General features: G+C 35.8%; 2 protein-coding genes across 5 annotated transcripts in view; one reads left to right on the top strand and one right to left on the bottom strand.

The window, feature by feature from the left end:
* Nucleotides 1-14,308, top strand: part of SKIC3 (SKI3 subunit of superkiller complex) — a 166,820-nt gene that overhangs the window by 28,009 nt on the left and 124,503 nt on the right. The gene's annotated exons all lie outside the window — the stretch shown is intronic.
* The window catches only part of ARSK (arylsulfatase family member K), a 43,188-nt gene continuing 29,702 nt past the window's right edge, over nt 823-14,308 (bottom strand). Inside the window, exons 6-8 of one of the 3 annotated variants that reach the window (XM_025866794.2) lie at nt 13,230-13,454; nt 4,396-4,608; nt 823-2,438 (exon numbers count right to left, since the gene is read on the bottom strand). In XM_025866794.2, the coding sequence (XP_025722579.1) occupies nt 2,149-2,438; nt 4,396-4,608; nt 13,230-13,454 (728 nt within the window). In that variant the 3' untranslated portion in view covers nt 823-2,148. The remainder of the gene's footprint in view (nt 2,439-4,395; nt 4,609-13,229; nt 13,455-14,308) is intronic. The other 2 variants (XM_025866795.2, XM_073888274.1) reach the window with 2 other exon arrangements.

Here is a 14,308-nt window from a genome sequence, read left to right as displayed (position 1 = left end):
AAATTATTATTTGCAGATCAGCTTTTTACCTGAACAATATAAGATACCAATTGAAAAACTATTGGTACCAAAAAATATTATATTATTGATGCAAAATTAATATACAGAAAAAGAATCTGCATATATAAACAACCAGTTAGAAGATACAATGGAAGAAAGATCACTTAAAATAGCACACCACCAACAAATGATAAAACAACTAGGAATAAACTCATCTCTGCCTACACGTCAGGATCATTAGCTAGAGAGCTTAAGGGAGCAATAAGAAAGAACAGTGCCCAGGGTGCCATTCCCAGAATTCTAGGATTTCTAAGAGGTTTTAATTTCATTAGTGTGGGGTGGGGCCTAGGCATTATTTTTTTAAAGGTCCTTACTTTTCCAAAAATCTCTATAGAAACTGATCCATATGAAGAAAACTTAGAATACTACTGTGAGATCAAAGAAACCTTGAAGAAAGGGAAAAGTGTGCTCTATTTTTTAGAATAACTGAAGATCATTAAGAGTTCAATTCTCCCTAAAATAGGTTATAAATTTCATATGGTTTCATAAAAAGATTAACAAAATTTTTCATTTCTGAGCCAGGCAAACTTATTCTAAATTTGTGTGGAAAACCTAAGTTAGCAAGAGTGGCCAGGACAACTCTGAAAAAGGAAAGTGTTGGAAAGGAACTAGTCTGACCAGAGATGGACTACTGCATCAGTAAACAAAGTAGATTGGTCCATGGGAAGATAAAAAATGTTCTGAAAGGACCCAAATGTAAATGAGACTTTGGAATATGATAAAACAACATTCCAAATCAATAGAGAAAAAGATAATTTATTCAATAAAAGGTGTTATATAATGAAGTGGCATTTTCTAACCAAGGAGACAAATGTTATTTACTCAATAAAAGGTCATTTGGGTAGCCATCTTAAAATAACTAAAGTTAGATTTCTAATATAGAATACATTCCAGAGGGGGCAAAGATCTAAGGACAAAAATAAAGCTCTAAAAGAAGTTAAGTGGGGAATACCATGCTGAATATGTATGACACAAAATCCCAAAACCATAAATGCAAAGATTCATAAATTTGATTGCATGAAAATAACAATTTCCACAGGTTAAAAACACCAAAACAAAGTCAAAAGACAAATTACAAAAAGGAAAAAAAAATGTGCAGCTTCTCTTACAGACAAAAAGCTAAGATCCAAAACCATGCCTATAATAAAAAATACAAGCAATAGAAAAATAGGCAAAGAATAGAAATAGGAAAGGTCACAGTGAAGGAAATTCAAATGGCTATTAAATATATGAAAATATCTATCTTACTCATAATAAAAACATTAAAAAGAATATATTTTTTATTTATCAGGTTGGTGAAGGATGGGAGGAAGTGTATTACTGGTGAGAATTTAAATTGGTATAACTTCTCTGGAGTTATTTTGCTAGATACAGTCTTGCCCCAGCAATTTCACTTCTAGGTATTTTTGAGTAGGAGGAAAAAAGGGCAAGATGCAGAACATTTTATAGAGTAAGCTCCCTTTTGTGGGGAAGTGAGGAATACAAAGTTTGTTTGTTAGATATACTGTGTGTCTTTCAAAGGATACTTAGGAAGGTGGTTATAGTTGCCCCAGGAAGGGGAACTGGGAAAAGAGGGACACTTCATGTTCATTTGTTCTCTCTTTTGTACCTTGTGCATATATTACCAATTTTAAAAACCAGTAATAAAGTCAGCCAGATCCAGGATCTGTGTGCCATCAAATAATCTGAATACTCCCATCAAATACATCCAAATGATTTATGCCCCATCAGATGCAAATAACTCATCAGACACCATCAAATACAAATAACTATTTTATGGTTCATAAGTCATAATTGTTAAAATTGTCTATATTCCATATTATTCAGAGGAATATAACTTTATATTATACTACTTGCTTCCATCCTTTTAATACGTCAAGTTGTTAAAAGAAAGAGGTCTTGATAGTAATCATTTTTGAAAATATATAATTCTGTAACGATTACTACTTTATCTTAAAATAGAATACATTCTTTAAAAGTAACTAAAAATCAGTAATTACTAAAACAAACATATGAATCATGATCTAATCATGATCTCTTACCATTGTCTCTAGATGTTGCTTTAGAACATTACTTTCTAGCTTTAGTTCAGATTTTTTTAGGATTAGTGGGGGTTTTAAGCCACTGATCAATCGCACTTTCATACTTCCTTGGTTCTTGCAGCCAGTCCTGATGCCACCTGAGGTTCGCTATAACATTTGAATAGTTCTGCCCTATACTTTGTTTCCACCTGATAAACTGCTCTTTATTGTATTGGTGGACAGAAGCAGAAACCTTAGGGTAGTTTATAATGGAACGAAGCTTCCTATCCAAAGAATATGTAACTTCTGGAAATTGTGTAGCAATATTTGTTAGTTCATCTGGATCTGAGGAAAGATCTGGAAGAAAAAAATGAAATAGCTGTCAAAACAGCTACCTGCTACAAAAACATATTTTAGAATGCCATTACTCTGTGACAGATAATGTATTTGAGTTTATTTTTATTTTCAGTTCCTCTTAGCACAATAAAATGAAGGAAGTTCTCTAAATCTATGTCCAAATTACCTTCCTATGATCATCCTGCTATCTCATGTTTTTTTCTTATCCATTCCTGGATGGCAGAAATAGATGAACTCTTATCACTAGAAAGCTGGCTTAGCCCTAATTCTTTCTGGTTTTGATGCCTTGTTTACTATGACATACAGAGAAAAAAAATAGTAATGCTTATAGTCTCCCATTTCAACAGCCCCACACTTTCCAGATATAAGAATTCTTTACATAGTCAAGTCATATTCTTGCAACCTCACTTATTCTTAGTTTTCTATATATTTTAGCATCTTGTGCTTGGATTTTTGAACATTCAGTTCATCAACACTGTCCATTTGAGCAAATAGCCATGGAATAAGAATGTATCTCAATTGCTACCACCAAGAAAAGAATGATAAATATTTCAGAACATAAATACCCTTTTTACCTAGGTAAAAAGAAGACAGAAAATATAACAGGATGCCAATCTAATTGGAAAAATAGCAAATCAAAGATCTTATGATGATTTACTTAAGATAATAAATGAACATTACATGTTGATGGAAAAACCTCGATGAACCTATGTGGTGCATTTGCCAGAAGAGCCCTGAAGACATTTGACTTTGTTAGATGACTTCAGATGGTACCACTTTGGGAAAGGGAAGTCAGCGAATAAACCCCAGAGAATACAGGAAAGGCAGGCTCACCCACTGATCCATTCACAGTCACATCTGCTTTTTTGCAGAACAGGTCCAGGGAATTGGGCAAGAGATGCCCTTGCATATCAGGATGAAAATTTAAGGACTTCCTTTTGAAGCCAAGAATCTCCTGCTCTTTGAGTTAAGGGGGGGAGGGGGAGGCCAATCAGTTTAGCCCCTAAAGAATTATTTGGAGTTAATAATTTTGACATTTCTAACTGGAAAGGAAACTTAGGGATAAATAAATATTAATAATGGCATATTTTATGTGAAAAAGGGGGGCAAAGGATACGTAAAACCTGAATTTAATAATGTTGCTTTAAAATTAATTCATAGAGGGGTGCTTGGGTGGCTCCATTGGTTAAGCGTCCGACTCTTGATTTTGGCTGAGGTCATGATCGCAGGGTCCTGGGATCAAGGCCCACGTCAGGCTCTGTGCTGAGGTGGGAGTCTGCTTGAGAGTCTCTCTTTCCCTCTCCCTATGCCCCTCCCCTCTGTGCACGCTCTCTCTCCCCAAAAATAAATAAATAAATAAATAAATAAATAAATCTTTAAAAAATTGAAAAATAAAATTAATTTATGGAGTAGTGAAGCTAGCAGGCAGGCATCTTTGTGGAGTAGAAGGAGCATGGATTTTGAAGTTACACCTGGGTTAAAATCCCAGTTCTGCCACTTAGCTGTGAGATCTTACACAGGTATTTGAATCTCTTTCACACCTAGTCTTCTCTATAAAATGAGGATAATGGTATCATCTTATATAATAAATGTAGAATGTCAGGCTTCACAAGATACAGGGATTAATCTCCAGAACAGCTGAAACCAAGGGATAATGAGAGGGTGTTGACTACTGTTTGGGAAAATAACCATGAACATTAGAAGACACCTTGATCAGAGAAAACTGTGGTTTCAGTCTTGAGACCCTGATCAAAAGCCTTTGGACACTTGCTCTGGAATTCAGATGATTTGCAAAGAAGCCGCACCTCACATGGGTAACCTTTTGTAGATTGTCCTGGCCTAAGAAGCAGCAGATATTTATTTATTTAACCAATGGAGACTGGATCTCTTGAGCAACACTATGGAGGTCAGCTCATTACATATAATTCTACACTTAAAAATACATCAAAAGGTTTACCAAAGAGTTGAGGCAATACTGAAGTACCATCAGAGTAGGCTATATACTTCCACTGGTTGGTCCGAAGCATATAGGTGGAAGCATTCACATTGCATCCATGGAATTCACTCAGAATCCAGGGCGGATGTAGGTTTTTGAATTTATACATTTCTGATGATAATGGCAACAAAGAGTATCCACTCAGGTTCTGAAGCAGAGGAGCTCCAGCAATATCTATGTAACAAAATAACATAATATTTTTAAATAACTTATTCTTTCATTAGTTGAAATATTCATAAATGACATCGTTAGAGGTTGTGGAGACCAAAGACCATATATAGATTTTGTAAATAGATGGCCTAGGTCCAAACGCTTACTTCATTAGCCTTGTGCCCTTGGACATGATATTAACCACTCTGAAGCTCAGTTTCCTCATTTGTAAAAGGTGAATAATAATCATACCTGTACTTCATACACTTATTTTAGGTTTAAATATGATAATTTATGTAAGGTTCTGAGAACAGTACCTGATAGGAAACCCTCAACAGATATTAATCAGTCCTTTATTTCTGAAAGATAAATAATTACAGTTGTTTCTCAAATTTGTTTCACCAAATACTAAGATAAAAGATCTATATGAGAAAGGGGCTTAGTAGTCATATATCTTTGCAAACAGTGATTAAGTAGGCAAATTTGTTGTAGATGTAAATTTATTGCTGATATATATATCATAAACCTTTAAGGGTGGTATAACAGTATGCCATTTGTCCCAGAGTTATTTGATGACATAACATTTTTATCCTCAAGCAGCATATTGAGGGGCTAGTATTTTGCAGAACATACTGATTTAGGGAAAAATAATTTATTATCCCTTTATCAAATATAAACCTATAAAATATAGCATGAGAAATGTCTAACTTAAAAATGAGGTATTTTTATTTTATTTATTTATTTTTTTAAAGATTTTATTTATTTATTTGACACAGAGAGACACAGTGAGAGAGGGAACACAAGCGGGGGGAGTGGCAGAGGGAGAAGCAGGCTTCCCGCGGAGCAGGGAGCCCTATGCGGGGCTCGATTCCAGGACCCTGGGATCATGACCTGAGCCGAAGGCAGATGCTTAACGACTGAGCCACCCAGGCACCCCAAAATAAGATATTTTTAAAAAATGCTTTTAGGGTATTTGGAACTCAAACTATTTTTTCCTATAGAAAAACTACCATTAATTATGACTGGGTACTTGGGATAGTTCCAAAATGAGTTTGCAGTTGCCTTTCCACCCCTTTTCTGGTTTCCATGTTCCATGTTTTTAAGTATAATTAAATATTTCCAATGAAAAATAGGAAGTAATATATCTGCAATGCTAGGAGTTAAGCAAAATTGAATAAGAAAATTAACATGACTAAGTATTTGAGGAATAATAGGTTAATTTCAGGAGAATAAAGAGGTAGAGAAAGACCTCTATAAGTCTTTGGAAGGTACATGTTTTACATATAACATAATTTAAAAATCCGTATTCTCCCATTTCCTTGGAAGGGGCATATTACAAGTACTAATTTCCTGCCAATCAATCATAATCATGGACTTTTTTGGAGAAAGAAAGAAATATCGGAGGTAACTGGTTAAAAACAAAAGGAGCAAAGACATTAAAGAGGATGTGAGAGAAAGGGACTGCTCAAGATAAAACTTACAAGGCAGTAGGCCACTACTATGAGGTCTACTATAAGGAATGCAAGTAGCAGGGCAACAGGCTGGGTCAGGCTGGTCTGCCTGGCAGCCATTAGGGGGCACCACTAGGGAGGTGTAGGAAGGGAGAGAAGGGGACTTCAAAGATGATTGGGAAGCAGAGACCAACTGGTATATATCCAGGACTGACAAGTTCCTGTATTCAGCATTTTAAATAACCTCTGATGCTTAGAAATACCTTATTTCAGATCTATTCTTAGCCTAATTTTCCTAAAAAAGTTGGGAAGACTAAGAAAATTGACATGGTTCTCCTGTGTTTAATGAGAAGTCAGTAGTAAATTGGGATAAGAGTGCAGTTAAATATTTTTTTTTAATTCATTCAATGACCTAGGTGCTGTTCCAGGTGTAAGGAAACAACAGTGGACAAGGCAGGTAAGCTCTCCTAGAGCTTACATTCTAATGTGTGGGGACAGATGAACAAACATGTCAGATGGCGCTAAGTGCAATGAAGAAAAATAAAGCAGGGCAAGGGAGACAGAATGATGGCGAGTATGTGTTCAGGTGCTGTTTTATATAGTGTGGTCAGGGGAGGCCTCTCTGATGAGGTGACATTTGAACCCCAAGGAAGGGCCAAGGTGAGTCCTGTAGATACCTGGGGGAAGGGCATCCTCCCAGGGAAGAGCAAGTATACACACCCTGAGGTGGGAGCCTGCTTAGTCCATTCCCCAGACACCAAGGAGCCCTGAATGGCTGGAGCAGAGTAGGTGAGAGGTACGTAAAAGAGGACTGAGAGATTTTGTTGGAATCCCAGGCGCAAGGAGAGATTTTGAATTTTACTCTGTGTGAAAGGGAAACCAGCAGAGGCTCTTGAGTAGAAGCATGCTGCGCCTGACGCTAACTACTGCATGGTGAATTGACTGAAAGCGGTCTGAGAGGAAGGTGGGTGCAGGAAGGTACTGCAGGAGTCCAGGCAAGAGAGAACGGTGACTTGTTGCCAGCTATAAGTAGTGGTATATTACACCTTTGTACACTGATGAAGAATAAAACCCATGTCACATACCCACAGTATTTAATAAATACTTTACATATGTATTAACTTTTCTGTGCCACAGGAAATGGGGTATTCACTTCTCACATATTTATCAATGATTTCCTTAAAAGCACTTTAGCTTGACCTGCATTTCAAAAAGCTCTTTGATCTTTGTTTAAAACCATTTTCATGTGTTTTTTTCTTCTGGCAGATCTGTCATTCTAATTCTGTTTTAAGTAAGTTTCATCTTTCTTGGTAGTATAAGCAAAGATGAAAAGTAACTGCAGAATTCTCAACAAAGTGCCTTGAATTTAAAACAGTAAACAGGGAAAAATGCAGACCTGGATATATACGATGGTTTCCTGAAGAGAGATAAGATTATATTTCTTCCTGAGCATGAGTAGATAAAAGATTAGACTGGTATGGCCATGATGCAAACTATGTACATTTTTTAGGGCATACTGAAGAATAAAAACTACTAATGATGATAATGCCTAACATTTAATTGTTTGCCATGTTCCAGTCATTGTTCTAAGCTTTGCAATGGCCACTATTATTTACATGTTATTGATAAGAAAATTGAAGACCAGAGATGTTAAGTAACTTGCCCAAGGCAATACTGAAGGAGGGATTTGAATTTAGGCAGTCTGACGCCAGGATCTCTGGATTCTTCAGTACTACAACACAAGTCTTGCTTTACTGTAGTTACTCAACTTCAGAATATTTTTTAGATAATAAAAACAAAATAGTCTGTGTAGAATGCTTCTCCCAACCCTCCACTAAGATCTTGTAACAAGAAGGGTTTTGCAATTTGAATCCTTCACAATTAAGCATTCTTTTAAACACAAGTGCATTTTTATATAATTACATTTTCACAATTCAAAAAATATGGATTTATCTTTTATGTGAGGGGAAGGCAGGTGTTTTACAAAAAAGATCAAGTATTAAAAGAAAAAATTCACATGAAAGTAAGTATAAAAGAGAAAATCAAAACAATTTTAATTTTAAAGTGAGACTACCTTTATTTCTAACAGAGCCAAAAGATGCTGATAATAGATTATTAGAGAAGAAAAAATATCGTCCGAGTAATTTTTAAAGAATAATCTCTGAAGTGATATCAACTTTAATAGTATAAAGAATTCCTGTTCATAAAAATGGCACTTTTCTGCCAGTATTAGAAAATGATAATGTGATAGTATACCATAAAGGACTATTAAGATTAACAGACTAAGAATACCCTTTCTACTTTATCGTAAAATACCATTTTATAGGAAAGAAAAAAAACGCTTTTAAACATTGGGGAGGGTATGTGCTATGGTGAGTGCTGTGAATTGTGTAAGACTGTTGAATCACAGACCTGTATCTCTGAAACAAATAATATACTATATGTTACAAAATAGAAGAAGATAGCAGGAAGGGAAAAATGAAGGGGAGGAAATTGGAAGGGGAGACGAACCATGAGAGACGATGGACTCTGAGAAACAAACTGAGGGTTCTAGAGGGGAGGGGGGTAGGGGGATGGGTTAGCCTGGTGATGGGTATTAAAGAGGGCATGTACTGAATGGAGCACTGGGTGTTATATGCAAACAATGAATCATGGAACACTGCCTCAAAAACTAATGATGTAATGTGTGGTGATTAACATAATAAAATTTAAAAAAAAACTGTCATCTAATTCGGAATAAAAAACAAGCTCAGTACCAAAAAAAATAAAAAAACAAAAACCTTTTATATTTTTCCCCAAGTTTTTATTAATTTTATTATGCTGTGCAATATTAGTTTCAGGTATAGGTAAATACCTTTCAAAAACTATTTGTAAATTCAGACTTTTTAATAAAAGCATTGTAGCCTCTTAAATTTGAAAAGGCTCTTCATAGTAAGGTAGGTTTATTAAAACATGAATCCCAATTGTTTTTTCCTATTTAATATCCCTCTATTTCAGGTGCTTTTAATCACCATCTTTTATATGATATTTATGAGATCCATAAGTGTAACGGAAGAGGAGGTCTGGCTTGAGGCTTTGATCTAAGAAATTTAATCCCATACTCTGGGTGTAATTTAGAGTCATACAAAATAATACAGCTATGGCTAAGCTAATAAAGAAAGGGCCTTTAGAATCCTAAGACTAGATTATGTTTTATATCTATTGTAAACTCCTAATTGGTTAGAAGAATCACAAAATAAAAAGTTGGTTGTAGATACGCTATCACAATCTGTATATGTTATTTATTAAGCAGAGGTGAAATAGAACATACTGTCCTGTGGGTCTAATTTTTGAGTTAATCTTCACTGAAGTAGCTTTAAACTCTTCCAGTACTGAGCAGTTTCGTTTTAAAAGATAGATTGAAACATCAGATTAAACACAGACTATCAGAACAATTTTGCCTTGTGGGCTGGTGAGAGTGTTCAACAAGGCAATAGACTCCGTTTATGCCTGTTAATCCTGGTGTAATTGTTAATAGTCTCAAAAATGTGCTGATTTGGACAATATATTAGATACACCCTATCTCAATAAATAAAACAAAAAAACTCTGTTTATACAGTTTAAAGCCTACATTTTCATTAATTCATGGGTGCCATTTTCACATATCATTTCACCATTTAAAATAAAATTGACTATTTTTTACCCAATCTGTTTCTACTCGGTGTTCAGATTGTTTCTAATTCTTTAACTTAATGTGATACTACAATAAATATCCATGGAGATAAATCTTTGTATATAACTATAGGTTATTTTCTAAAATTGGATTTTCTAGGTCAAAAAGTATGCGTATTTCTGAGTAACCTGGAACATAATGCCACATTGCCTCCAGAAAATCTGCCAGTTTATACTCCCAGAAGCAGAAAAAGGAAAGGCCTATTTCCAAGAGAATATTTTCTAATTCTTTTTTTAATCTTTGCAAACTCTATATGTGAAAGAAAATTGGTATCTTCTTGTTTTAATATTTTTCTCACTACCAAGTTTGAACCTTTAAAATATCTTGGCCAGGGCGCCTGGGTGACTCAGTTGGTTAAGCAACTGCCTTCGGCTCAGGTCATGATCCTGGAGTCCCAGGATCGAGTCCCACATCAGGCTCCTTGCTCAGCAGGGAGTCTGCTTCTCCCTCTGACCCTCTTCCCTCTCGTGCTTAAATTCTCATTCTCTCTCTCTCTGAAATAAATGAATAAAATCTTTAGAAATAAATAAATAAATAAATAAAATAAAATATCTTGGCCATTTGTGTATCTTCTCTTGTGAATTATTTGTTTATATCTTTCGGTCACTTTTTGGGTAGGGTATTTCTCTTTTTCCTATAGATTTGTAAGAGCTCTATTAATATTAATGCTTTATCATTTGCAAAAAGGTTAATTTTAGATAAATGATAATGTTGTCATGCTGTTTCCTGGCTCCAGCATAAGATTCTTGCTGTACCCCTTCATTCTCTTTCTACCTTATCTCCGGTTAACATCTGGTCAGTGGGATGTTTCAATATTTTATATAAAAAGACCCATGTACAGATATTCTCCTTCCTGCCCCAACCACATAAAAGTAACTTTTCCCTTTTGGTGATAAAAATATTTGTGATGAAACATATTATAAACTGTGCTAAGGCTGAAGATGCTAATTTCCAGTTTAGAATTAGAGAGACGCTGATTTTTGGCTTAATTTCCTTTACTCTAGTTGGGCAGATCTAATCAACACATGATCTAAATGCTGTTAATATATTCTGTAGGGAAATGTGACTCAGAAGGAGTCTATTACGAAGAATCCATGAAAGATAAAAATAAGTAAAAATCTACAAAGAACTATGAGTTTTAGAAAATTGTAATAATTAACAAATTGCAGAAAAAAGAAATTGGAGAGCACCTACATAATTTCCAGAAGAGTAGGGAAGGAATGGAAGGAGTTTCTGGCAATGTTTGGTTTTGGCTAATGAAATGCTTATTGTTGTGCAACACAAATTAGCCAGGGATAGGCAGGTATTCTCCTAATAATAAATTCCCTCATTCTAAGCAATTTTATTTAGTGTTTTCTTTTCTTTTTTTTTTTTTTTAAAGATTTTATTTATTTATTTGACAGAGAGACACAGCGAGAGCAGGAACACAAGCAGGGGGAGTGGGAGAGGGAGAAGCAGGCTTGAAGCAGGCTTCCCGCTGAGCAGGGAACCCGATGTGGGACTCGATCCCAGGACCCTGGGATCATGACCTGAGCCGAAGGCAGACGCTTAACAACTGAGCCACCCAGGCGCCCTATTTAGTGTTTTCTTATATAATCTGTTAGCTAAATACATTGTGAAATCTTCCATTGTGAAATCTTGCAGATGCCTTTTAACTTTTATGATGTACAAAATGGCAAGTAGTGTTAATGGTGGATCAAAAATGTAGAGTAGAAAAATTTGCATTGTAGGCAAATATAAAACAAGATTTAAAGAAAAATGGCTTAAATAATGCATATTAATCACCTTATGTTATCAGGTGATAGGTTGACTAAGCATAGATAGAGTAGGACTCACTGCAGACAGCTTCCTGTACATAATGGTCAGTTGAGCTGCTAGAGTCAGAAAGACAAACAAAATGTCAACTATCACTATGAAATATATTGAGGGGATACTGAGAAAGAATCATCCCAACCTTTCATGATCATTTGCAGTTCTGGTCACTGCCCTTCAAAAAAACAGAACAAGGTTAAAAAGTTCAGCAAATTTGGAAATGGGGTGGAGAGACTTCTACATGAGGAAAAACTAGGGGAGGAAACTACAAAAAGATGCCACCATCAAGAAGCACCCATTCCTAAGGGCACCTGGGTGGCTCAGTCGGTTAACCGTCTGCCTTCGGCTCAGGTCATGATCCCAGGGTGCTGGAATTGAGCCCCGCATCGGGCTCCCTGCTCAGCAGGGACCCTGCTTCTCCCTCTCCTGCTCCCCCTGCTTGTGCTCTTTCTGTCAAATAAATAAAATCTTTTAAAAAAAGAAGCACCTGTTCCTAAAACTATAAAGATGATAATAAGAGAGACACAGACATACATAATCATACATAAACTTATCAAAACAGAAATGAGGAAGTAATCGGGATTGTCTGAAATGTGAGGGAGCCAGAAAGTGGCAGAGATAACGACTAAGTGTAATTGTTTTGGGGGATATAGAGGAATGAGCAAATGACAACTAAGAAACTAAAGAGATTAAAAATATCAGGCAAAAGAACAACAAAGAAGTGTGTTCAAATATACAAGAAGTGATGTAAAATAAAAGAGAAAGGGAAAAGGCACTGAAAAAAATTCACCCTAAAGAATTTTAGGACCCTGGAATAGTCTTCAGTTAAATGAATGGAAGGACTTTGTAGCAGAAAGAAGGAGATAAAAAAGAACTTTCTTACGTCTTTGGTTTTCAGATATATGTTTCTTTCACATTTTGATATATACATATGAAACATACATATCTTAAGTTGTATTATCTTCTTCTTTCACCAAAATCTATTTATAAATAGATGGTACTTTTTGTAATTGATGGTGCATTAGAACAGAAGGATTTCAGTATTTAAATGTTATTGAACTTAAAGTAGTCTGCTAAATTAGATAGAGACGAACAGTTCTATATAATTTCCTCTGATTTTGCTGATGTTGTTCTGTTACCTTCAACAAAAACTGTTAACTTCCCCTATCCATATGTTGCTGTTCTAGACGTATGGTTATGTGTATAGACATTAAGAAGTTAGTGAGGTTCTTAGCACAGAACAATCTAAAGATTCTGAGGAGAAACAGGTTTATACATTCGATTAAGAGGCTTTTCTAACACTGTACAAAATTCATAGTTTCAAAATGGGTAAAATAATCCAGAAGGGAGCTTCTTACACTTTTGAGAGGTGGTGGCAGAGAATCACATGATACGCAAATCATATCTATAAAGTCATGAACCTGAATATCTTCTGTGGCTTACTTTATAGTCATGTCCCAAATGTGAATCTTTTGAAGGAAAAAATGACTGTAGTACATGAAGGCTACAGGAACCTGAGGAGTATCATCCTTATTTCTCAGATGTGGATTTGACTCACAGTTAAAAGAATTGCTCAAGGTTATGAACAAGTCAGCAAAGTCTCTCACTACTTGGCTTATTCATTGGCCAATATTATTACAAATAAATATTTATGGAATTGTGTTACTTACCAAGCATAGTTGGGTAAATGTCCACAAGAGAAACAACATTTGGTACTTGTAGGTTGGCCTTAATTCCCGGTCCCATCACCAAGAGTGGAACGTGGGCACTAGCTTCATACATACTCATTTTATAAAACTGACGATGCTCCATGGCCAGCTCTCCGTGGTCTGAGGTGTATATGACAATAGTTTTCTGAAGAAGACCTAACTGGCGAAGAGCTAAAATAATTTCTCCTACAATACGAATTGAGATAAATCTTAATGAGTTTTTAGTTTGTGTTCTATCACAGTAAGTTTATAACAACTCTGCCTCACAAGAGGATGCTTCTTAACATGTGAATGTTAGCTAGTGCTCTTAAGTAAGGTATGCCACATTTCATGTGCCTGCTCTTCACCTGACAGATGAAAGAGAGGAAGGAGAAAATACAGTACTGAGAGGATAAGTTTCTTCATCTGGAGGTTCAAAAGTTTCTTTATTTGGAGATTATGCTGGCTTGCTTTCTATGTTCCTCTCAGAGATTGGGGAAAACTTTTTTTCCCCTTGGTTACTGAAATGAAAAAAGAAAGACAACTCTAGATGTCAGCACTATACGGTGTCCCAGACAATGAAAGGATCGGTATTATCACTGACCTACAATTTCTGCCCCATGGGAGGTCAGAACTCCTTCTCCCTGCTACCCTTTCTCCCAGATCCCCAATTGGCAGGTCAGGCTTAGCATATTCTTGGATAGGGAATAAATGGACAGTAAAATTCCTCTGACCAGTCCCTGTCTCTTAGTGTCCTCTTCGTTGTAATTAAAAGAATCACCGAAAGGCATAGGCCAGAGAGAAGAGTCATCCCTATTTTGGCAATTCCTGAATCATGGCCTACAGGGGGGTCTGTATTATTAAAACAAAACCCACAGGTGATTCTGAGGTCCAGTCAAACTGAGACCCACTGTTCTATGGAGTTATTTACAAAGTGCATACCATCAGGATCTTCCAACTGGACAACTATAATGGCTTCCTAATTGGTCTTCTTGCTCACATATCTCTTTCCCCTCTAACTCTTGTACCACTGGGGTGGCTATCTTTCTAAAATATCTGAT

The sequence above is a fragment of the Callorhinus ursinus genome, unplaced genomic scaffold, assembly GCF_003265705.2.
Source record: "Callorhinus ursinus isolate GAN/ISIS: 27379988/994484 unplaced genomic scaffold, GSC_fseal_2.0 scaffold3, whole genome shotgun sequence".
NCBI lineage: Eukaryota > Metazoa > Chordata > Mammalia > Carnivora > Otariidae > Callorhinus > Callorhinus ursinus.
This window is presented reverse-complemented; position numbering and strand designations above follow the sequence as displayed.